This window comes from Mytilus edulis, chromosome 7 (genome assembly GCF_963676685.1).
Source record: "Mytilus edulis chromosome 7, xbMytEdul2.2, whole genome shotgun sequence".
In the NCBI taxonomy this organism is placed as follows: domain Eukaryota; kingdom Metazoa; phylum Mollusca; class Bivalvia; order Mytilida; family Mytilidae; genus Mytilus; species Mytilus edulis.
In genome coordinates, this window is record NC_092350.1 from 14,727,594 (window position 1) to 14,752,221 (window position 24,628).

The 24,628-nt window shown below is 32.9% G+C and overlaps 1 protein-coding gene across 1 annotated transcript in view; it reads left to right on the forward strand.

Moving 5' to 3' along the window:
* The first annotated feature begins 20,158 nt into the window (after window positions 1-20,158).
* The window catches only part of LOC139482978 (choline/ethanolamine kinase-like), a 46,213-nt gene continuing 41,743 nt past the window's right edge, over window positions 20,159-24,628 (forward strand). The window contains exon 1 of the mRNA XM_071267009.1: window positions 20,159-20,287. Within this exon, the coding sequence (XP_071123110.1) occupies window positions 20,246-20,287 (42 nt within the window). The 5' untranslated portion in view covers window positions 20,159-20,245. The remainder of the gene's footprint in view (window positions 20,288-24,628) is intronic.

Here is a 24,628-nt window from a genome sequence, read left to right on the forward strand (position 1 = left end):
TCAACGGTAGAAAATATACAGCAAATAATTAACTTTCGCTGTGTATTTCTATATATATTTATGACTCGCGTTTTTTGTTTTACTTGTGAAATTATTAATGAAAGAATTTCAACTATTTATCTGCTTACTCGTGTGTTGTTATTATAGGAATTTATTATATTTTTGCAGTGGGATTTGTGCTTATTGCGAATAAATGTCTTTGAGAATAGAAAACACAAGCGTTGTATGATGATATCACATGCAGATAATTTTATTTTCATAAATCAATTGAACTAGATTAAATTTTTCAAAGATGCACTATTTTAGATTCTGGCAAAAAACATCATAAGCAAAAATTAAGCTTCATTGTAGCAGCTTTATCTAACTTGATCTCTTAATAACTTTTCCAAAGTTGTTTTTAAAAGGATAATTTTTCGAATGTGTTTTACATGCGACATTTTATTTTAATCAGTTTGCAAGATATAAAAAAAAACTGTGCATGTACTCTAATATTTGCTGCTGGATGTTTGCGGTAAATCAATTAAATTTTAAACTTTTCAAAATTTTTCGGAATTTTATTTTAAAAAAAAATCTGACGCGGTCTACAAACAATGGTTCACGGCTTACTTATATCATACAAATTATTTAATAAAACATCAAGGTTCGAAAAATAATTTCGAAATATTACCAGACAGAGATCATATTGTGTAATTTAAGAACTAGAAATCACAAATTGACGATTGAAACTGGTGGATGGGACGGGACGGTTCAGAAAGACAGATAACATAGTGTAATGCATGGTAATGTCATGAATTAGGTGACGACTTTCATTTTCTTTTGAATTGCAAATCTGCAGTCGACTCAAGAACACTTTTTTTTATATTTTGTACTTGAACAGAGTAAAATTCAAGTATTTGAACTTTATAATTTACTGCAAATACAGCATAGAAATAATTTAATTATAAAAAAATATCTGTTATGAAAGCTATAAATTCAAAGCAGGTTCTTTTGAGTAGCATTTGCCAATCTATTCATTTAAATAATCTTGTATATCAATTATAACAATTTGAGTTTGTCAGGTGCACGAAGTATAATGTATGCTATGTTTTATATTTTCATTCTGTGTTCCAGTGTAAACAATGGATTTAAGAAAATGATCTTGTCTTGATTATATAGATATATTAGACAAGCTCAGTGTAATTGCAAAAAGGTTATAACTAATATATCTGTCGCAATTAATAAAATATCTGTACTATTCGAATTACATACTATTTTGTTTTTGACCTCGTTTTACTTAGATTATGTTTGACTGAAATAAATAATAAATAAATCGATGAGTAATAAGTGTCATTCCGATGTACATATGTATTTATACGTCTTTTACACTGACACCACTTAGCTTATACCTCCGGGTAATAAATAGATAAATAGCTAAGTATGACAATTGCCAAAACATGTGAGTTTTTTCACACTTGTATAATTCTTGTTTGTTCTGCACTAATTTTGGTGATTGTTTGTACTTAACTATACTAATCATCGAGCGAAACGCATCACTCTTCTTTGGGTCAATTGAATCATAATTTATGCTAATATCATTTGCATGGCAAAATACAAGGAATGCCTGCAAATCCGTATACTTAACGGAACATTGAAGCTATCATAACAGTTTGAATTGTTGTCTCACTGTACACACTTGACCATGAATGAGTGAAAATGCATGGGTGGATACAGCCATTTCTAAAAGGGTTCTCCAACCCAGGAGCAAGGGGGGCCCAAATATATGTCCCTATTCAAACGCCTTGGTCGTCTTTAAATTGGGGGTTCCACTACCCGGACCCGTCCTCCCCTCGCGGATCCGCCACTGGAATTTGTAAGAACATTGACTTTGGTTTAAAACTGTGTTATTATACATGCCAGATATTGTTTAATATTGTGGAGTTATTTTAAATTTAAATCGGAATTAATGATTTTTTTGCATGTTCATAGAATTGTTAATGGTATAAAATACGTCAAACACCTCTAAATAAAATTGAATTATTTGTGTTCCTATATATATGTTGGATTCTTTCTCCCTCGTATTTAACGGGTACAAATGTACGCATGTATGTTATCGCACATCAGTTACGATGGGTTTGTTAGTCCAACGTTTCGTTAGTCTTAAGGTCCGCTAGTCTTTAGTTATTAGTCAATTTGAAGGTATGTTTGTATATTTTCCGTTGTCCGAATCTCAGTCCTGTAACACGCATGTGGTAATTATCTAGAGATTAATACATGGCCTTTTCCATATCGGTCCGGGTATCATTCCGAGACCCCCATATCAACAAGAGACTATAGTCTGGGAACCTGTCACAATACCGTAAGCGTACTTCAACAACATTGGCTGGACTATGGTTCAGAACGGAGTCGTCCACAGATTTACGTGCATTCTATACAAAAGTTCAAATTTTCTTTAAAAATATCCATTCAGCAATGTTGAAACAAATATCTTAGTTAATTTGTTTTTGTAGTTGAGTAAAACATTTCAAAGTTTTATATTAAGGTGGTGCCTAACACTACAGGGAGATAACTCTGTAAAATCAGCTAAACGTTTTAATTATGTTGTGTTGTTAAGGGAATGAATATTAAGCTTCTCAATGATCAATATAGTATTTGTCAAACTGCTATATAACCGGTGAAATTTTTCTGATAAATTGGTTGGTTAAAATTTTTTGAAATTTTTATATTTTTGTCAAAGGGTTAAAGTAAATATTTTGTCAAAATTTTATAAAAATTAAACGAGCCAAATAAATTTTAGTCAAGGTTTTGGGTACCACCTTTTAAAAACGTTTCAGTCATATGTTTTGGTATATACAATCTTGAAGTCTTAGTTTTTAGAAAGAACAATCCTCCTTCCCTTGAATACTATTATCTTATTCCAGTGTAAGCTAGTAATATGTCAAATAACTACTGTAATCACTAGCCAGTCATCACTGATGTTGTGAGTTCGAACCCCGACTCCAATCTTAATTGACAAGGATTGTCAGGTTTCCTATATCGAAGCTCGGTGGTTTTCACAGGGCATTCTGACTTCCTCCACCAATAAAAACTGGCAGCCACGAAATATCGCAAAAGCGGTGCTTAAAAATGGCGTTAACACATCAAAAATCTAAATTCAAATATTATGTCAAATATGTATGTTTTTACATGTATTTTTGGAATGTCAGGCTTTAATCCGATACTGGCGAACGTTTCTTTCTTAATTTAGACGATTTTTGTCTCATGCAGGAACAAGCGTATTTTTCTTAGAGTTGCATCGCTTTAATAAGCTAAAATCATAAACGGCGGTATATTTTAAGCATGTGTACACTTTCTTCAATATAACTATTATGGGTTTTTGTTAGAAAAAATTTAAATGACTATATGTGTTCTAATTTATCCCCCTTTTAACAACAAAAAACAGCTTCGTTGTTGTTCTTGAGATTTCAAAATCAGATGAAAACATTTCCAGATTATCCAAGATCTTTTCAAAGCCTAAAAAGAACGCTTTATGTGCTTGATTTAAATGACATCAACAAAAATATACATTTTGTAACTCTATAAAAGTAGTTTTCACCTACGGGTGCGGGAATTCTCGCTACATTGAAGACCCATTGGTTGCCTTCGGCTGTTGTTTGCTCTATGGTCGGGTGGTTGTCGCTTTGACATATTCACCATTTCCTTTCTCAATTTTATTCGTTGATATAGAGGTATAAAATAAAATATCAAAACTATGAACAATTTGGGATATATAAGTGCACATCCACGTCAATATAGTAATGAGATTTGTTTTGTATTACATATATCAGGTGCAATATTTCAGATAAATTCATCAAGTTTAAAATCTAGCTGTTCGAATGAGATAATTTTACATAAAAACACTTACTGCATTGTATTTAATAAAGACATTGACATTGAAGATGTATTCATGTATATATTTATAATGTCAAATCTTACAAACATTCGTGACATAACACATTTACTCATTCTTGACCTCAAATCATTACAGCTTTTGTGATATTGTGTGCGTATACAAACGTTAAAACGTAAACTCTTAAGTCAAAGGCAATAAAGTAGTAGCGTACTCAAAGTGTTTTGGTAGACTTTTATGATAAGTTGTCAAAAATAGGGAATTATTCAAGGTTTACCAACACTTTAATATTTCGTTTTCCTTCATAAATGTATAGAATTCTGTTTCTAAAGTTTGATATAAGAAAAGAAAAAGTGGATATAGAAATCAGGTTTTAGAGTCACATTGGAGGGTAAAACTCCAATTATAAAACCAATTTAAGTTTACTCGGTCACTCGTTTTTGTGACAATCCTTATGAATGTCTGCTTGATTGAAGTTTCATAGGTCTGAAGGTCCAACTTTTCATTGATCTGAGCAAAAAGGCAAAGCTTTAGTTGATCGACGCTTAAATTTATGACCAATTAGACTCCAGCTTTAACCACAGGACACTGTTGTGTTACCTACTAAAGTCGTTGACTTATATACATGTGTATACATTGATGAGTACCCGGGTAAAGAATAAATCATCATACTTGTTGACCTAACAACTTTCAAATCTTAAACACAAATAGTACATATCAAATAAATAACCAAATTGCAAAGGGTTGACTGAAATATACAAGATTGTTTTCCATTGGTATTAATATTGATTTTGTAATCAGTCAATTTTAAGCAGACTAAATATTATTGTAATAAACATATGTACTTTCATGGAACTACAATGATTATCTGTCGATTCCTGTATCTTGGCATTGCACAAGGTCACGTGTTTAAATTATCTGACTGTTTATGTCATTATTATGTCTTTACACTAAATCCATTTGATGTTGGATGTGTTCCGATTGATTATTCAGTCTTAGATGCATGCTATATTATGTTTGTTGTAATTGAATCTGCACAAGCTGTTAGTAACTGTGATTACTCTCATATATGTACTGAGTGTCTTTTTGTTGATGGAATGTACAAGTACCCAGTCACGTCCACATGTTTTTGTTATATGTATTTCTGTTTGTATCCATCTGATCAGTCAAGCCTTTTTCAACTGATTTTCAGAGTTCGTTCTCTTGGTGTACTGTTGCAACACAGTCCCAGGTTAGGGAAGGGTTGGGATACTGCTAACATGTCTAAACCCGCCACATTCCGTATGCATGTAACTGTAATTTAGTGGTTGCCGTTTGCAGCGGTTACATATTTGTTGCTCGTTCTTTTCTTTTTAAGGTATAAAGATAGTTCTTAGCTGTTATATTCATAATGTGTTCTCGTGGACGTTAAGCAATCGACAATCAATCAATCAATCAATTATTATAACATTAACATTATGAGAAATAACATAATATAATTGGAATGATTATGAATTACTTGTATATTTTGAATTTTACTTGAACCTTGAACATAACTTGAGATTAAGTATAAATGTAGCTATTGTATATATGAGACAGCATGATGTCAAGATATCCAAGGTAATAATGTTAGTTCTGTCAGCATACTTGCCTGGTATTCCTTAATATAATTGTCTATTTATTACCGTGTGTGAATTCTCTCACTCTTCTTCTTTTAGTGTTGTCTTTGTTCCTCTCATTTTAGTTTGTGTGTTTGTTTGTCGTAATTGTTTTCTTTCTTCTTTGACTAGTTTAGATAATTAAGGTTGATTTGTTGTTTTTGCATATGCGTGTCGTTGCAGGTGAAATTTTATACCTTGATCAACTAAAAAATGAAATGCGTACTTTCTAACTGTAATATATAACAGCTATATTATTTCGCCCACAATAAATACTATATATCTATCATAGTTATCATTTCTGACAGTAAGGTTGTACAAGATCTTGTAAAACATCAGAAACCTGATGGTAGCCAGAATTTATGACAGACGCAGCCTTGATACTGACAAATTACATTATCTTCGCCACGTCAGTTAGTTCGATAATTAAAATTAAGAATTCGCTTAAGAATGAATTTTCATATTTGTATGATAACGTCCCTCCGATTACAAAAATATCTTAAGAAAAAGTTGTTATCTTAATCTGATACTCTCTATATTGAACATCTAGACATATTGGGTGAGTTTTCCGTAGATTCTAAGTAGAGATATAACTAGAGTGCTTCCTTTAAGACGCAATTTTCCTACATGCATTTTGCATTAATACAAAAAAGAAGATGTGGAAGTATTGCCAATGAACCACTCTCCAAGAGCCCAAATGACACAGAAATGAACAAATATAGGTCATAGTACAGCCTTCAATAATGAGCAAATCCCACACCGCATAATCAGCTATAAAAGTCCCCGAAATGACAAATGTAAAGCAATTTAAACGAGAAAACTAACGGCCTGATTTATGTACAAAATAATGAACGAAATACAATATGATATAGAGCAACAAACGACAACCACTAAATGTCAGGCTGCTGACTTTGGACAAGCACATAAAGAATGTGGCGGGGTTAAACAAGTTTTTTTGCGATAATACCCCTTCCCTTATCCTGGAATAGTGGTGCAACGGCTCTTCACAAGATAAAACCATACAAAACAAGAAAAGAAAAACAAATATGAGAAACAGCAACAAACGACAACCTCTGGGTAAGCATTGCTCCTGACTTTGGACAGTCACATATATAACTCGTTTGAATGCGCCAACCCGCCCCCGAACCTTGGACAACTTAGTAAAGATGTAGTTATATATCAACAAAAACATTCGCCTCATATGAAAAATATATTATCAGGAGTTATGTACCGATTCACGGCTCACATATAAACATGTTCAGTCGAGAGATATGTCCTACACAGCTACTTTTGCATAGGTACTATTTCTGTACTAAATAAATGCAGTACTGGAAATTTACTTTTGATATTTAGTGCTATATCTTTACTTTAAAACTATTGTAATATTTACGTACTTGTATTTTATAGTACCTTTGAAATGTGACGGTGTGTTCAGTCTAAGAAATTCACCATGAAGTTGTGATCAAATAAAGATAAAACTGAGTACATATATAAATCAGAAGATGCAATATGAGTGCCAATAAGACAGCTCTCCATTCAAGTCATAATTTGGCACAACTTTTTGGAATTTTGGATTCCCAATGCTCTTTAGCTTTGTACTTGTTTGGCTTTATAAATATTTTGATATGAGCGTCACTGATGAGTCTTATGTAGACGAAACGCGCGTCTGGTGTACTAAAATATAATCCTGGTACCTTTGATAACTATTATCAAAAGTTAACAATTATTGGTTATAGTACGGTCTTCATCACGGAGCGTTGGCTCGCACCAAATAGCAAATTTTAAAAGGCCCGAAATGACTACAACGCAAGAGTGCACACACTGAAATGTCTCGCCTTCTTTACTTATCATTGATATTAAAATGATAGTCCTAGTAAATATAAAGCTTTATTACAACAGTCACATAAACTTTTCATGAACCAAGAAAACAAACATTGACCAATAAACCATGAAAATTTAATTTAGGTCAAGGTCAGATGAACCATGCCAGGCGGATATGTACAGCTAACAATTCTTTTATACAACAAATATAGTTGACCTATTACTTATAGTTTAAGAAAAGCAGACCAAAACACAGCAATAGTGCACACACTGAAATGTCTCACCTTCCTTACTAATCATTGATATTATGTTGATAGTCCTAAATATAAAGCTTTATTACAACTGTCACATAAACTTAACATTGACCAAGAAAACTAAACATTGATCAATGAACTATGAAAATGAGGTCAAGGTCAAATGAACCATACCCAGGCAGACATGTACAGCTAACATTTCTTCCATACAACAAGTATAGTTGACCTATTGCTTATGAATTAAGAACAAGAATGTGTCAACAGTACACGGATGCCCCACTCGCACTATCATTTTCTATGTTTAGTGAAATCGTAATAAATTCTCTAATTTGGCATTTAAATTAGAAATATCATATCATAGGGCACATATGTACTAAGTTTCAAGTTGATTGGAATTCAACTTCATCAAAAACTACCTTGACCAAAAACTTTAAGCTGAATCGTGACAAACGGACGAACAGACGAACGAACGAACGAACGGACGCATAGGCCAGAAAACATAATACCCCTTTACTATCGTAGGTGGGGCATTAAAACAGACCAAAACATAAATACTGAACACTGTAAAAATGAGGTCAAGGTCATATAAAACCTGCACGACTGACAAACAGATCATAAAATATTTCCATACACCAAATATAGTTGACCTATTGCATTTAGTATTTGAAAAAATATACTGAAACTCAAAAAAATAACTGTAACCACTGAATCATGAAAATGAGGTCAAGGTCAGATGACACATGTCAGTTGGACATGTACACCTTACCCTTCCATACACCGAATATACAAGATCTATTGCTTATAGTATCTGAGATATGGACTTGACCAACAAAACTTAACCTTGTTCACTGATCCATGAAATGAGGTCGAGGTCAAGTGAAAATTGTCTGATGGGCATGAAGACCTTGCAAGGTATGCACATAACAAATATACTTATCCTATTACTTATAATAAGAGAGAGTTTAACATTACAAAAAAATTTAACTTTTTTTTCAAGTAGTCACTGAACCCTGAAAATGAGGTCAAGGACATTGGACATGTGACTGGTGGAAAGTACGTAACATGAGGCATCTATATACAAAGTATGAAGCATCCAGATATTGCACCTTTTTAAATATAAAGCTTTTAAGAAGTTAGCTAACGCCACCGCCGCCGCCGGATCACTATCTCTATGTCGAGCTTTTTACAACAAAAGTTGCAGGCTCGACACAAACTTTACACTGATTAATGAACCGTAAAAATGAGGTCAAGGTCAAATAAAATATAGGTCACTAGCAAACCATGGAACGAATTTATCTTACCGTCTTCACTTGTAAAAATATAAACTGACATATACATGATAAAGTTCATAAATTGATTCCATACACCAAATATAGTTGATCTATTGGATATACTAGTAGTATTAAGAAAAAAGACAAATACTCAAAAACTTAACTATAACCACTGAACCATGAAAATGAGGTCAAGGTCAGATGACACCTGCCAGTTGGACATGTACACTTTACAGTCCTTCCATACACCGAATATACTAGACATATTGCTTATAGTATCTGAGATATGGTCTTAACCACCAAAACTTACCTAGTTCACTGATCCACGAAATGAGATCGAGGTCAAGTAAAAACTGTCTGATCGGCATGATGACCTTGCAAGGTACGCACATACCATATAAAGGTATCCTTTAACTTATAATAAAAGGGAATTTAATATTACAAAAAATAATTGAACTTTTTTACAAGTAGTCACTGAACCATTATAATGAGGCCAAGGACATTGGACATGTGACTGACGGAAACTTCGTAACATGAGGCATCTATATACAAAGTTTGAAGCATCCAGGTCATCCACCTTCTAAAATATAAAGCTTTAAAGAAGATAGCTGTTTAACTCCTCAACATGTTTGTGTCTGTCCAAGGTCAGGAGCCTCTGGCCTTTGTTGGTCTTGTATGATTTTTAATTTTAGTTTTATGTATATATTTTGGATAGATAAAGGAAGATGTGGTATGAGTGCCAATGAGACAACTCTCCTTCCAAGTCACAATTTATAAAAGTAAACCGTTATAGGTCAAGGTGTGGTCTTCAACGCGTAACTTAGGCTCACAACGGACAGCAAACTATAAAGGGTCTCCAAAATTACTAGTGTAAAACCATTCAAACGTGAAAACCGACGATGTATTCAAATCTTTATAAAAAACAAGAAACGAGAAACACTTAAGAAGTTTAGTATGACGTCCATTATCACTGAACTAGTACATATTTTTGTTTATGGACAAGCTGAAGCACGCCTTTGGGTGCGGGTTTTTTTTTTGCTGTTTTGAAGAACCAAAAGTATCTGAGAAATAAACATTATACGACATGCGTGCCTTATAATTATTGTGTATACATTAACTACAGTTCAACTATACCTTTATAATCGTATTTGAAAATTTATAGACCAATTCTGACATATTTAACATTGACCAATAAACCATGAAAATAAAGTCAAGGTCAAATGATACCGACCAGACAAATATATACAATGCAATCATTCAATTAAACAAATATAGTTCACTTATTCCTTATAGTATCTGAAAAACGGACCAAACAAGAATCAAATAACACGGACTAATGAACCATGAATATAAAATCAAGGTCAGATTAATATAACTGCAAGATAGACAATTAAACCATACAAACATTCCATACACAAAATATATCTAACTAAATGCGTATAGTATTCGAGAAATACACCAAAACACAAATATTTTACTTTGCCGGACCACTTAACCCTGAAATTGAGGTCAAGGTCAGATGACACCTGTCAAGTAGACATTTAGACATCAAAATCGTTCCGTACAACTAAATATAGAAGAACTATTGCATTTGGTATCTGAGTTTTCGTCTAAACCACGAACACTTAACCTTGTTCAATGATCAATAAAATGAGGTCATGGTCAAGTGAAAACTGTTTTCCTAATTTTTGGCTCACACCATATTATTTTAGGGCACAAACTTTATTATATTGTGCGCACAATATATTTAAATTGTGCGAACAAAATGTTTAAATTGTGCGCACAATATATTATTTCGTGCGCACAATATTTTATTTTGTTCGCACTATATATTCAAGTTGTGCGCACAATATATTAATTTGTGCGCAAAATATATTTAAGTTGTGCGCACAGTATATTATTTTGTGCGCACAATATTATTTTTTCTGTGCATGTCCCTAGCGGGGCTCCGTAATAACATATCCTTACATCCGTGTTCTTTCTATCATTACATCTTAGATTTTAACTATAATACCTGCTGTATTGAATTAACCAAACCTATGCACCTTTTGGTAATAAATGTGAACTCTTTAGACGCAGTATATATATGGGACAAGTAAATTAAATGTTTATAACAGAAATAGTTATATGACATTAAAGAAAATGAAACTTAAAAATGAAAAACATTTTTATGAATCATGTCGCCAATGAATAAATACCAACCAGTATCAAAATGCATAACAATAAGCTCAAAGTTTAAATGATGTCGTAAAACTTGACCCGTTGAGAGTTAATAGCCTTGTTTATTTAGTAAACATGCATGGAACGACATGGTTCATTATCAGTTCGTAAAATCCTATTTCTTATATATATAAATATATAGGAAAGGTAACACCCGGCCATAGTAAGCTTTATTTTTATGAAGCCAATGTGTCGAAGTGGTCTAGCGTGTCAGATACAACTTGCAAGGCGATTTGATGTCACGATATCTCAGCAGCATGAGTTCGAATCCCGGCGAGGGAAGAACTAAAAATTTGCGAAAGCAAATTAACAGATCTAACATTGTTCGGCTGATGTTTAGACGAGTTGTATATACACAATGTACACAGCCATGTATCACCATCACTACTGGTGATCCGATGGATAAATCTGTCGTATAGTTGTCACTGGTTTAGACGTACTTATAAATATGATCATTTCTGTGATTGTATCTTGCATTAATTTGTAGGATCCTTTACAATAGATAATTCAGCTGATCTGTAACAATACCGTCTTCATGCCTTATATATCATGTTATGCATTAAGACGCTAGATTAAAACTGACGAAGAAAGGTAACACCCGTCCACCGAAAGCTTTATTTTTGTGAAGGCAAGGTGGTCGAGTGGTCTTACAGTCTGACCGGACGTAAAGCAGTTCAGTGGGCTATTTCCTTTCGGACATTATATCACTATTTAACTTTTAATAGGTATTCCATCTCTATCTCAAATTTTCCATGTTATTTACTATCGTTTATTGAATGCATGTATCTATTAATCCAATAATATCTACATGAGAGTTTTCAAATAAATTTATTTTAACAGTGGGCAATAACTTATCCCTATAGTTACAAAACTTTTGTGTTATGAACTTCTCAAAAATAGTTCAGGGAATGATCATTTAACTTCAAGGGGAAGGGGAAATTGACGAAATTTGTTTTACATGCACACGTATAAAAATTGCTGACCCCATACATATCGTAATAGGTCACTAGCAAACCATGGAACGAATTTATCTTACCGTCTTCACATGTGTTATTTTATGTTTTAAAAGGTAAGTAACTCCTTACTAACCCCATATCGTTGCTAACATGGATTTTTAGGGCACCCTATACCAAATATATATAGTCACCACTTGAATTCATTTGACCAATCATATCCTAATAAATCTATAGAAGGTAAGATTATTTATGATAGTGTGACACTAAACCCCCAACAGAAGGGGTTGTGCTTGATTTGCATATGATGAAGACATACATTCCTTCCATCAGCTTGCTTGAGGTCTGAACATGGCATGTCAGTAACTGCTATTAGTCCTTTGTTAATTTATGTTGTCATTGTCATTTTTGCTTAGTTTATTCTGTTATATGTTTTAAGATCGTACTCGTACTGACGTGCATCGTCCATTTTCTATAAACTTGTACACATTTTTGTTAAGGGGCTAGCCGAAGCTTATCTTCGGGTGCAGGGTTTCTAGCTGTTTTGATGAAAACCATTCAATTATTGCATTTGGTTGCATTCCGCTTTTTGGTCGAGTTTTATCAAGAAAAGTTGAGATTTAATTCAAGAGTATATTGAAGAACTTATAATTAATAACAAGTTCTACGATGACGATACTGCAAACATGTAAAGTTCATAAACACAACTTTGTTACTGATTTAGGGCATGCACTGGAACATTCCGTGGGGTAGAACATATTTATTAAGAATACAACTGAACTTCTAACAGAAACCATAAGTAGTTAGATGATGAAACACGTTGCGATTTGAAAGTCATATGTTTTAATACTATTACAAGATGAAAGAGACTAGTAAGATTATATTTTATCTTACCTCCTATACATTTCCAGGAATATGATTGGTTAAAAGCGTCCGCGTGCAAACCGTGTATATTTGATATTAGGTTAGTAGGGAGGCGGGGCTTATCTCATACACGGTTAGTAGTGGAGTTACGTCCCTTTATATTCCATATTAGGTAAGAAGGGGGCGGGGCTTATTTCATACACGGTTAGTAATGGTGTTATGTCCCTTTATATTCCATATTAGGTAAGAAGGGGGCGGGGCTTATTTCATACACGGTTAGTAATGGTGTTATGTCCCTTTATAAAAAACAAAACGGTACTAAGAAAAAAATTCTAAAAGTTCCAACAGACGAAGAAATTGATTATTAAGATTGAAATAAATTCTGAAATACATTTAACCGTACAAATCGTTATTGTTGGCATCAATGGAAGTATTTTATTAATGCTAACAGTATTGAAGACTTGCTCATTTTGAGAATCACTAGTCTTAATTTCACACGTTCAGATAGTCGGTAAGATAAATTCGTTACATAGTGTGCTAGTGACGTAATACGGTATATATGGGGTCAGTAAATTCCATATGGGGATTCGAGCTTCGCTCTCACCCCATATGGAATTTACTGACCCCATATATACCGTATTAGGTCACTAGCACACTATGTAACTAATATTATCTTACCTTCTATACATTTCTAGGAATATGATTGGTTAAAAGCGTCCACGTGGAGACCGTGTATATTTGATATGAGGTTAGTAGGGAGGCGGGGCTTATTTCATACACGGTTAGTAGTGGTGTTACATCCCTTTATATTCCATATTAGGTCAAAGGGAGGCGGGGCTTATTTCATACACGGTTAGTAGTGGTGTTACCTTTATAAAAATAAAACGGTACTGAGAACAAAATCTAAAAGGTTTCAACGGACAAAGAAATTGATGATTAAGATGGAAATAAATTCATACAACACATTTAAGCCTAACACGTTGTAATTGTTGGCATCTAGTTTCTTAATGTTAACAGTATTGAAGACTTGCCCATTATGATAGGTCACTAGTCTAAATTTTACATGTTAAGATAGTCGGTAAGATAAATTCGTTGTACATAGTGTGCTAGTGACGTAATACGTCTATATGGGGTCAGTAAATTCCATATGGGGATTCGAGCTTCGCTCTCACCCCATATATACCGTATTAGGTCACTAGCACACTATGTAACTAATAGTATGCCTAATCTAACAGCTTCATGGAATTTTTAAGTATTCACATATGATTCACGCCACCCCTATAGAGTGTATAGTTTCAAAATAACTTTGAAGCCAGGCGTTAATTGCTGATTCAATTTATGTTCATAATGTAGATAGGGGTTTCGTTGAGCACTTTGAAATTCTAGCAATATAATATAAAATTAAAACAAAAATAAATGTGGTATGATTTTCAATGAGGCAAATAATCACAACAAAAATTCAAACGAAAAAACTAACAACCTCATTTATTTTCAAAATAATGAACAAAATATAACAACAAACGACCATCACTGAATTACAGGCTCTTGAATTTGGACGGGCACATACAGAATGTGGTGGGGTTATTATGTGAAGCGTGAAGTTTTAACAAACAGTTTTCTTAAAATACATCTTCCAATAAACTACAAACTATAAAGTATAGTATTTACATGTAAATACGCTTACCATGTAGTTCCAAATATTTTACACGTTTCAACATTGTTGAAAATCATCTGATCACACAGATTGGCTGTTACAAACTTGTGTTTTAAACACTTAGACAAACTGTCAGCTTTGTGCATTCAAACTCCACCACCATTCCCACATAACAAAATATATATACAATGTATGTTGAAAATGACTATACCCATGAAATTGCCTGCTGCCCTCTGTATGCTGTTTTTGTAAGGCTGTGAATATAATTTTTTTCCATTTGAAAACAAGGCTTTCCTCCATGTCTTTACATAATCAATTTCCAATAAAATCATCTGAAGTCGTTTCCTCATCAACAGAAAATAGTTCTTTAGTTTTCAGTAAAGGCTCAAACTTAATTAACCTTGAGTGTACGCAAGTGACCCATAATAACCTGTTTTTGAGAATCATTCATTGTAATACCAATGTTTTATGTTTTCTTTGAAATAATTTCCTTCCAAAAAATATCCAAAAACATTTGTTTGCCTTACTGTACGTACGACTGTTCATCATTAGAGCCTCCATTGTCAGACTATGTCCCTGAACCCAAGTCTTCGTTTTGACCTGGCTGCAAGGACATAATATTGTCTTGTTTATCAGCTGATTCACTATCTGAATCTCTAGATCTACATGTATGTGTCTGTCCTTGTGACTGACTTGTACTTGACTGTCTTTGCGACAGACTTGAACTGGACTGTCTTTGTGACAGTTTATTTTCAGACGTTTTATTGTCACCGTTTATGGTACTTGTCTGTCTTTTGACTGTCCCCCTGGTATCTTTCGTCATTCTTTTATTAAATTAAACATATTGTCTAACTTACTATTTAAGTTTCCGATCTTTGTGTTCCACATGTCTTCTAACAGAGTATACTTGGACTTGGACTTCCTCTTTTTCGTAGCTAAAGAAAAAGACGAAAGTGCACGTGCTTCTGTCCTTCACAAGAGAAATCCTCCAAAGCATATTTTTCTACCTGAGAAATATCTCCGTTTCAATTTTCCTCTGCCATTCAAATTGCAGAATAACAAGTACGTAATAACACGACCATCTTTCAAGCACCCGAGAAAGAAAACTTATAGTTCATGGATGTATCAAAACATTTGGTTCCCGTGTATAAAAAAGAAGATGTGGTATGATTGTCAATAAGACAACTATCCACAAAAGACCAAAATGACACAGACATTAACAACTATAGGTCACCGTACGGCCTTCAACAATTAGCAAAGCCCATACCGCATAGTCAGCTATAATAGGCCCCGATAAGACAATGTAAAACAATTCAAACGAGAAAACTAACGGCCTTATTTATGTTAAGAAATGAACGAAAAACAAATATGTAACACATAAACAAACGACAACCACTGAATTACAGGCTCCTGACTTGGGAAAGGCACATACATAAATAAAGTGGCGGGGTTAAACATGTAAGCGGGATCCCAACCCTCCCCTAACCTGGGACAGTGGTATAACAGTACAACATAAGAACGAACTATAAAAATCAGTTGAAAAAGGCTTGTGGTATGTGTTTTGATTTTTTTGGTCAATTCTAATATCAAAGAGATTAGAATCCTTGTTTTGTAAAATAATTGTTCTTAATTCATAAGCCGTGACAGATAGTAGATGAATAAGAAGTGAAAAATGTTTGACATCGGTCACTATATGAAATAAATTATCAACTGTTGGTCACTGTATGGCCTTCAACATTACCATTATCGCATAGACAGCTACAAAAGGCCCATCAATAACAAATATAAAACAATTTAAAAATTAGCGTCCTGATATATGTACAAAATAATGAACGAAATACAATTATGAAATAGAGTGATAAACGACATCCACTAAATCTCAGGCTCTTGACTTAGAACAGGTACATACAGAAAATGCCGGGGTTAAGCTAGTTTAGTGGCTCCTCGTCTAACCTGGGATAACGGCGCAACGGCATAACCATACAAAACAAGAAACTAAAAACCAAAAATAAAAAAACATCAACAAACGACAACCACTGAATTCTACAAGCTCCTGGCTGGCGCCTAACTTTGGACAGGTACATACAGAATGTGGTGGGATTAAACTCGTTTGAAAGTGACAACCCTCCCCTGTAACATAAGAAAAAAGTTGATTTAGTAAGGGTGAAGTCATATATGAAGAAACATTCGCCTTAACAGAAAACATTATCTGGAGGTGTTTGCAAAAATATGATGTTATTTGAAAAGCTCACTTACAATCATATACAGCCATGATATATGACCCCCAATTACAACACGTTAGTTACTAAATAGCAACTTTAACTGTTTTGAATCTACCGGGAACCGTATTTGGTCATCTTGGTTCTAATGATGCGTGTGTGTTTTTTGTGTGTTTTTTTTTAAATCAACAATGACATCAAGCCACTTTAATAATGAATAATAATAATAATGAATTCGAAGTCTCTGTGTTTAATTTGTTTATTTAAAATATATATGTGATATAACAATACATCCGTGTCCTCATTAAAGCTGATCATTAAACTATACCTGCTGTATTGAATTCTATGGATCGCCGTAACTGCCTTATGGTACTTCCTTTTTTATCAAAATAAGGTTTTTCTTTATAAGGATGAGGTTTTTCTCTATTATGATGAGGTTTTACGCTAGTCATTGCGGAACTGTTTGGTTTTTAAGCTCATATTGATAAAGAAAAACCTCATCTTAAAGAGAAAAAACTGATCATAATAGAGAAAACTTCATCATAATAGAGAAAAACCTCATTATAATAGAGAAAAACCTCATTATAATAGAGAAAAACCTCATTATAATAGAGAAAAACTGATCATAATAGAACCAATCTTCATCATAATAGAGAAAAACTGATCATAATAAAGAAAAACCTCATCATAATAGAGAAAACCTCATTATAATAGAGAAAACCTCATCGTAATAGTGAAAAAACTCATTATGATAGAGAAAAACGGATCATTATAAAGAAAAACCTCATCATAATGGAGAAAACCTCATCATAATAGAGAAAAACCTCATTATAATAGAAAAAACTGATCATAATAGAGAAAAAACTGATCATAATAGAGAAAACCTCATCATAATAGAGAAAATCTTCATCATAATAGAGAAAACCGCATCATAATAAAGAAAAACCTCATTATAATAGAGAAACACCTCATCATAATAGTGATAAACCTCATCATAATAAAGAAAAACCTCGTCATAATAAAAAAAAAAAACTATCATGATAAAGAAGGAAGTACCAGAAGGCAGTTACGGCGTTCCATATAATTAATCTACACCTTTTGTTAATATACATTTGTCATTGAACTTTGTAGATGCAGTAGGTATATGGGACAAGCATTGCCTACAACAGAAATAGATTGTCATTATAGAAAATGAAACTGAAAAATTACTTACATGTATCCCATTGTTTTACTACTAATGGTTGAATAAACTAAACTACACAGACTCGATAAAATGATAATTGCCAGATATTAAATGCAAAATTAAATACGAACTTGAGAAAATTTTTCAACATTTTCCACTTTTTGTGAAATTGTAGTACCGTTTTAAAATTTGATAAAATGTCTTAAAATTTGACATGCAATAATGTTCATTTCTGCGTATACGAAGTGAGTCCTTTCCCAAAACTGGAACTAATTTGAGAAGTACATAAAACATGAAAATCATGATAATAGGGATTATTTATTGTCCACTGATAAGATAAATTGGTTGACAGTTTCACAGAAAGATATCAAAGAAACTATTATCAGATTAATAAATGCATGCATTAAAAAAATAGTGACATTGAGAATTTTAGAAATGCATAAGATGCCAAATGAAAGGTAAATCATAAACTCATAAAAGTTGATAGTCCAAATGCTTTTCGTCCGGTCAAACTGTAAACAAATACAAGTAATGTTTTTAAATAAGAGAAGAGCAAAAATAGATAAATTTATTCGACAGCTGCCGCTGCATCTACAGGATTGCATATTATGTTAATGGTAACAAAGAAGAAAAGTTGAAATGAATAGCAAAAATTTGTCAGTCAGGTAACCTGAAAGATAGATATTTGAACAATGAGTCAGTATACTTAAAAATACTTAATAACAAAACAAAATTATCATATAACTTAATTTTCCTTGACATAGTTCTTATATTGACAAACATAATTATTAAATTACAATTGAGGTTTTACACATCCATTCCTTTGCTTTATGGTAATGATTTTGATGTTTTTTGATAAATCATTCGTGGCATTGCTCTATATTCTGCACTTTGGTCGGGTTGTTGTCTCTTTGATACATTTTCTGTTTTCGTTCACTATTTAATCTAGAAAAATTAAGATTTAATCCAAGAGCATATTGAAGAACTTATCATTTACTACAAGTTCTAAGATGACGATACTACAAAGATGTAAATTCCATAAAACAACTTTGTTACTGATTTAGGTATGCACTTAAACATACCAAGAGGTCTAACTTCTATTTTGAAAATCCAACTGAATTTCTAACTTCTAACTGAATCACGTTGTAATATGCATCAAATAAAATAGAACGATGTATCTATGTACTTTGATAAAGCCAACAATAAACTTTGGTATCTACTTAATTTTAGATGACGTCATTGTTACTACATTCAGTTTAGCGTTTTCATGCTTATCTGTTTACCATTACCTCAGCAGAATGTTGACGAACCAAGGGTATGTCAAAGAACGTCGCGCCCTATTTCAAAAAAGCGTTCATCGGAAGGTACCAAGACCTTGTTGATAAATATTCCGTATCAACTTCGCACATTCTGGGTCCCCGACATTGTTTATCATCTTAAAAACTTTAAAGTCTTGTTTTGTGTGCCTTTATGTATATTATACTTTTACTATTTAGTTTGTTTGAGTGATATCCATATGACGTGGCTCTGTACTTATACATCCAGCCATAGCGTTATTATTCTATGATAATTTTTGAATTGTTGACTTTCATTTTTTGCTAATGTGCTATGTCTCTATGCATTGTTGTGTTTCTTTAATACATATGAAAAAAGGTTTAATCCACCATTTTCTACATAAGAAAATGCCTGTACCAAGTCGGAAATATGATAGTTGACATGCATTCGTTTGACTTGTTTGGGCTTTTGATTTTGGCCTTTGTCAAGGGACTTTCCGTTTTGAATTTTCGTCAGAGTTCATTATTTTTGTAATAATACTTTTTACAAGAGTATCGTAACACCTTAAGTAAGTTGATATTTGTTTTCTAAATTTTTCTTCTAACCTTCGGATGAAAGAGTCTTTTTTTTCTGCGACGAAAAGTCGTTAGGGACATATTTCATCTTTTCAGATATATCAAATAAAAATTTAAAGAAGCATGTGTATTTAACCAATCGCAAACGATAGCGTCTCAATGCTGATTTTGGTTTACTTCTGTAATAATGATCATACGTATCAACGTGACTAAACATTTCTCTGTTTTATTTAACGGGTGAAAAGATCTGCTTTTTGCAAAAGTACGTGGATAGTGTGTCATTTATTTTAGATACGAGATACATCGTTTTGCCTCGTCAGTTTCAGTCAGCGCATACAGCGGGATAGAACATTGTATGTAGGTAATTCATTGTTCATTATTTATTACGGGTATTAGAATATCTATTTTTTTTTCAAAGTTTGGAACTAAATGTAAGAGATTGCACGGCTATTTAATGGAGAATATAATATATCACATAGTTGATCCAAGAAGTGCGGTATGTATAAAAAAAATATGACTGAATAATTTTAAAAGATGTTTATCCTTTACCCGCTCTAGTTTATCTCATAAGGAAATCCACAAATTTAACTTTTTCAAGCAACTTCAATTGTGCATATAATCTTATGTGTGATTAGTTCGACGATTAAAAATTAAAAGTATGTTTATATTAGGTCTCGTTCGTAGGGTGATCGTAGACACTGGGTACAGTACAAGCGGTTTTGTTATTAATAAATCATTGGCTGATGTTTAAAGTATCAAGTTCAGAAACGTAGTTACAAATTAGTATGCTGATTTCCGAACAAATAAAGATATGTTATAAATGAGTCCTCAAATAAAATTTGTAATTCTCATATGCTAAAAGAGAATTTTTATGACAATTTATGAACTTTTAAGGTAAAATTATGTTGTATTCTACTAAATATTTCAATGTCTAGAGAAAATGTTACGGCCATGTTCCATATTTGGAATATTTCTACTATATTGCATTTGTTTTAGTATCAACATATGCTCATTTTACAAAAATCATACTGATTCATTTTATTCTATGAATAGTAGATGCTGCATTATAGATTTTATTGGTTCTCAAATGTTATGGATGCTCTCTCGATTATATTAATAACTTTTGTAGTTGTGAAATTATTTTGTATAAAAAGCACTTTTTTTTCTGTATATAGCATATTTAAAAAAAGTGTCTGCGGATAATGAAGAACAAAATTAAAATTGTATCATCACCTTTGATAGATGCTGATGTAATTCTTTTAATTTCATATTGAGTACCTCAACGATTAGATTCTGGCTTTCAATTATTTTTAGATGCTGGCATCCCATCACATTGGCATGATGACATCATATCAGTTTGGATGCTAGTATGCCAAAATATTGGGATTCTGGCATTCAAAAGTATCTGGATGCTGGCATCCCAATATATCTGGATGCTGGCATCCCAAAATATCCGGATGCTGGCATTCCAAAATATCCGGATGCTGGCATCCCAATATATCTGGATGCTGGCTTCCTAAATTATGCGGATGCTGGCATCCCAAAATATCCTGATGCTGGCATCCCATAATATCCGGATGTTGGCATCCCAAAATATCTGGATGCTGGCATCCCACTATATCTGGATGCTGGCATCCCAAAATATCCGGATGCTGGCTTCCCAATATTTCTGGATGCTGGCATCTAAATTATGCGGATGCTGGCATCCCAAAATATCTGGATGCTGGCATCCCATAATATCCGAATGTTGGCATCCCAATATGATCCGGATGCTGGCATCCCAAAATATTGGGATTCTGGTATCACAACCATTCAGACATAACTTTTCTCATTAAGTCATACGAATTTAAATGCTGCTTCCTAATCAACTTGATTTTAGTATTAATCCACCAATAAAACACCCAGTACATTTCCCAAGGTTATGAAGTGTGTCGAATGCACATAAAAACAATCCAGAAAAAATACTGATGAATGCTCGGAAGATGATATTTTTTTTCTTGGTTCATGTCCAGTGCCCAGTTTAGTGCATACTGAGAATACGAAATCATGGGTCAGAGTGTGAAAGGTATACTTGACCAACATACTGAATTTGATTTGTAAAGTGCTAGTTCACCATGTGAATGTGGTGTCAACAATTTGATATTTATAAAACTATGTCAATGTACTAAGTTTCCAATAATTGGTCAATTTTGATGTTATTTTTCTGACTTTGATTACCGTTATGTAAGACATGTATACATCTTATTGACTATTGTAGTCTCGAGACAATACATTTATATACGATGACATGCAATTTTCAAGTCTGATATGCTAATGTTTCGAATGTTCATAGAATTTTTTTTTTTTGAAAATAAGCTTAATGCAATAGCCTACTGAAATGAAATCAAGTTTAGTAGTTCCAAAAGCTTTCGGAAATCAACTGGACATTATTTTTTACTGAACTAGATTCTTTTTTTACAGGACAATCACATATGATTAGGACAAAATAAAAAAAAACTGCTCATTTTGTAAGGCATATTATCAATCAAATGAATTTTATTAAAACAATTTTTACTGGTCTTTGCCCAATGACCATCAACCTTGGGAATGTCTTTTTAACTAAGTCATCCAGGACACTACAAAACAGATTGGTGACTGTACCTTTATGAAGATGCTAAATACGAGGTGCATTCAATGTATAAAGTAAGGAGATTAAAATAATTAGTTTTCCGCACTATTGCCTGTATACAATAAAACATGTACCACAATGCAATATTTAAAAAATATATATAATCGATACTGGTGCAGTGTCTTTGATCTGTACGTACTGGATATTGTCAGTATCTCTGGACTGTATGCATCGTCCAATGTGTCAGAACATCATGTCAGCATCTTCTAGTATTGGAGTCTTTCATTTCATTAACAAAACTTACGTTTTCTTTATTACAATCAGTATTAAACTTGTATCTTTTTTCTGTATTTCACTTATTCAATATTTGTTAATCATTTAATCAAATCAGTCACACGAATTGGAACTTTCTATCTTTCTATTATCATTTATTCCTAGTAATCTGAAATCAGCTAGAATCACAAATGATCTGGTGCTGTTTGGATGATTCGTTGTCTGATTTTAACCTGTCCAATAACTATAAAGTGTTACGATACATTAATACACAACACATGAATAGTAACCAGAAAGGTGTAGCCACTTCATCACAAATGCTGAAACGAGAAATAATATATGAAAGATTATAAACAATAATATTTTGTTAAAACATCACAACAGTAGGGAACAGAAAGTAAATATTCATGTATGATGGCATAATGATGTAATATTAAAGATTGCTTTCTAGCTCACTCGTGGTTTATAAAAAAAAAATACTTGCACACCCCCTTCCCCACGAGAAAACGCATTATTATTCGTAGAAAACCTTCATTTTAACTTGTTTTTAACTTTTTTTAACAAAACTCATACCGCTAAAGTCAAATATGAATCAGAGTGAATGTAAAATTTAAAATACTATGTTTTAAAAGAAAGAATGATATGCATTTCTTTCTTTTAAAACATAGTCATGATTTCAAATTTTACATTCGCTCTGATTCATATATGACTATGCGGTATGAGTTTTGTTCATTGTTAAAGGCCCTATGCTGACCTTTAATTGGAAACTGCTTAGTGCTATATTATTTGGTCTCAGTTCGGTGGAGAGGTGTCTCATTATAAGCAATGAATCATACCATTACTCAGAGATTACTCAATACCCAACTATATCAGTCCTATTCAGGACCGATAACTCTGTCGATAAATATTGTCGTGTATACAATGTTTTTGAAATCAGAGCAATTGTATACTAGTATCACTGGGGTAAAGCTGATGACCGTAACTGCATTCACGGTCATCCCAAGATGTCGGATGAAAAATTAGGTCAGTTTCTGTATTGTCTGTTAAAGTGTTTCTATATCATTTTCTTTACAAATCATACATTGAAACGATGTAAATGTATAAAAGAATCACTCGGAAATCACTAATTACTTCCGAGAAATGTGCATGAAACGGGAAATTCGATTTGAAAAAATCGCTCAGATGACCGTAAATCACAATCGAGATGACCGTAACAGAATCAGCGATTCATAACAAGGCTGACCGTAATTGGTTTTAAGATGACCGTAATTTGTAAATGATGACCGTAACTTTTAAAGGATGACCCTCAATTCTAAGAAATATCCGTATTTATATAACTACCTTTTTGTATCAAATGATTAATCGTGTTGGTATAAACATATTAATATGAGAGTATTATCCTATAGGTAGAAGAAAATAAGACGTGCTTCAAATGCAAAGATTACTATATGTATCTTTTTTACAGTAGAGGATTTAATTTTTAAAACGAATTTGGAAAAAGACATGCAAATGAACAGGTAGGGAAAACATGCTACAAAAGCGCGATAAAATGACACCTTACAAGTATAATGAAAAAAATGCGGTGCACAGCCTCCAACTGCTCGACAAAAGATTTTTTTTATTTCTTGGATTAAATTGAATGCTTCTTTTTGTAAATTTATTGGGGTGTAAAAGCGTTGACCGAAGTACATTTTGTATGAAGCGCGGAAGCGCTTCATTCTAAAAATGTACGCACGGTCAACGCTTTTACAACCCTATAAAGTTACAAAAAGAAGCATTCAATACTTATAATTACATTTTTTAGCTATGATCATGAAAACACGAATTTTATATATTCTATTATTTAATTCACTTGTGCACTTTATTGTTGGAACACGTGTTATCATGAGTGAAAAGTTGTATTGAGCAATGCAACTGCTTACGGAATAACACGTGATGTGCATTTAGCCAATCAAA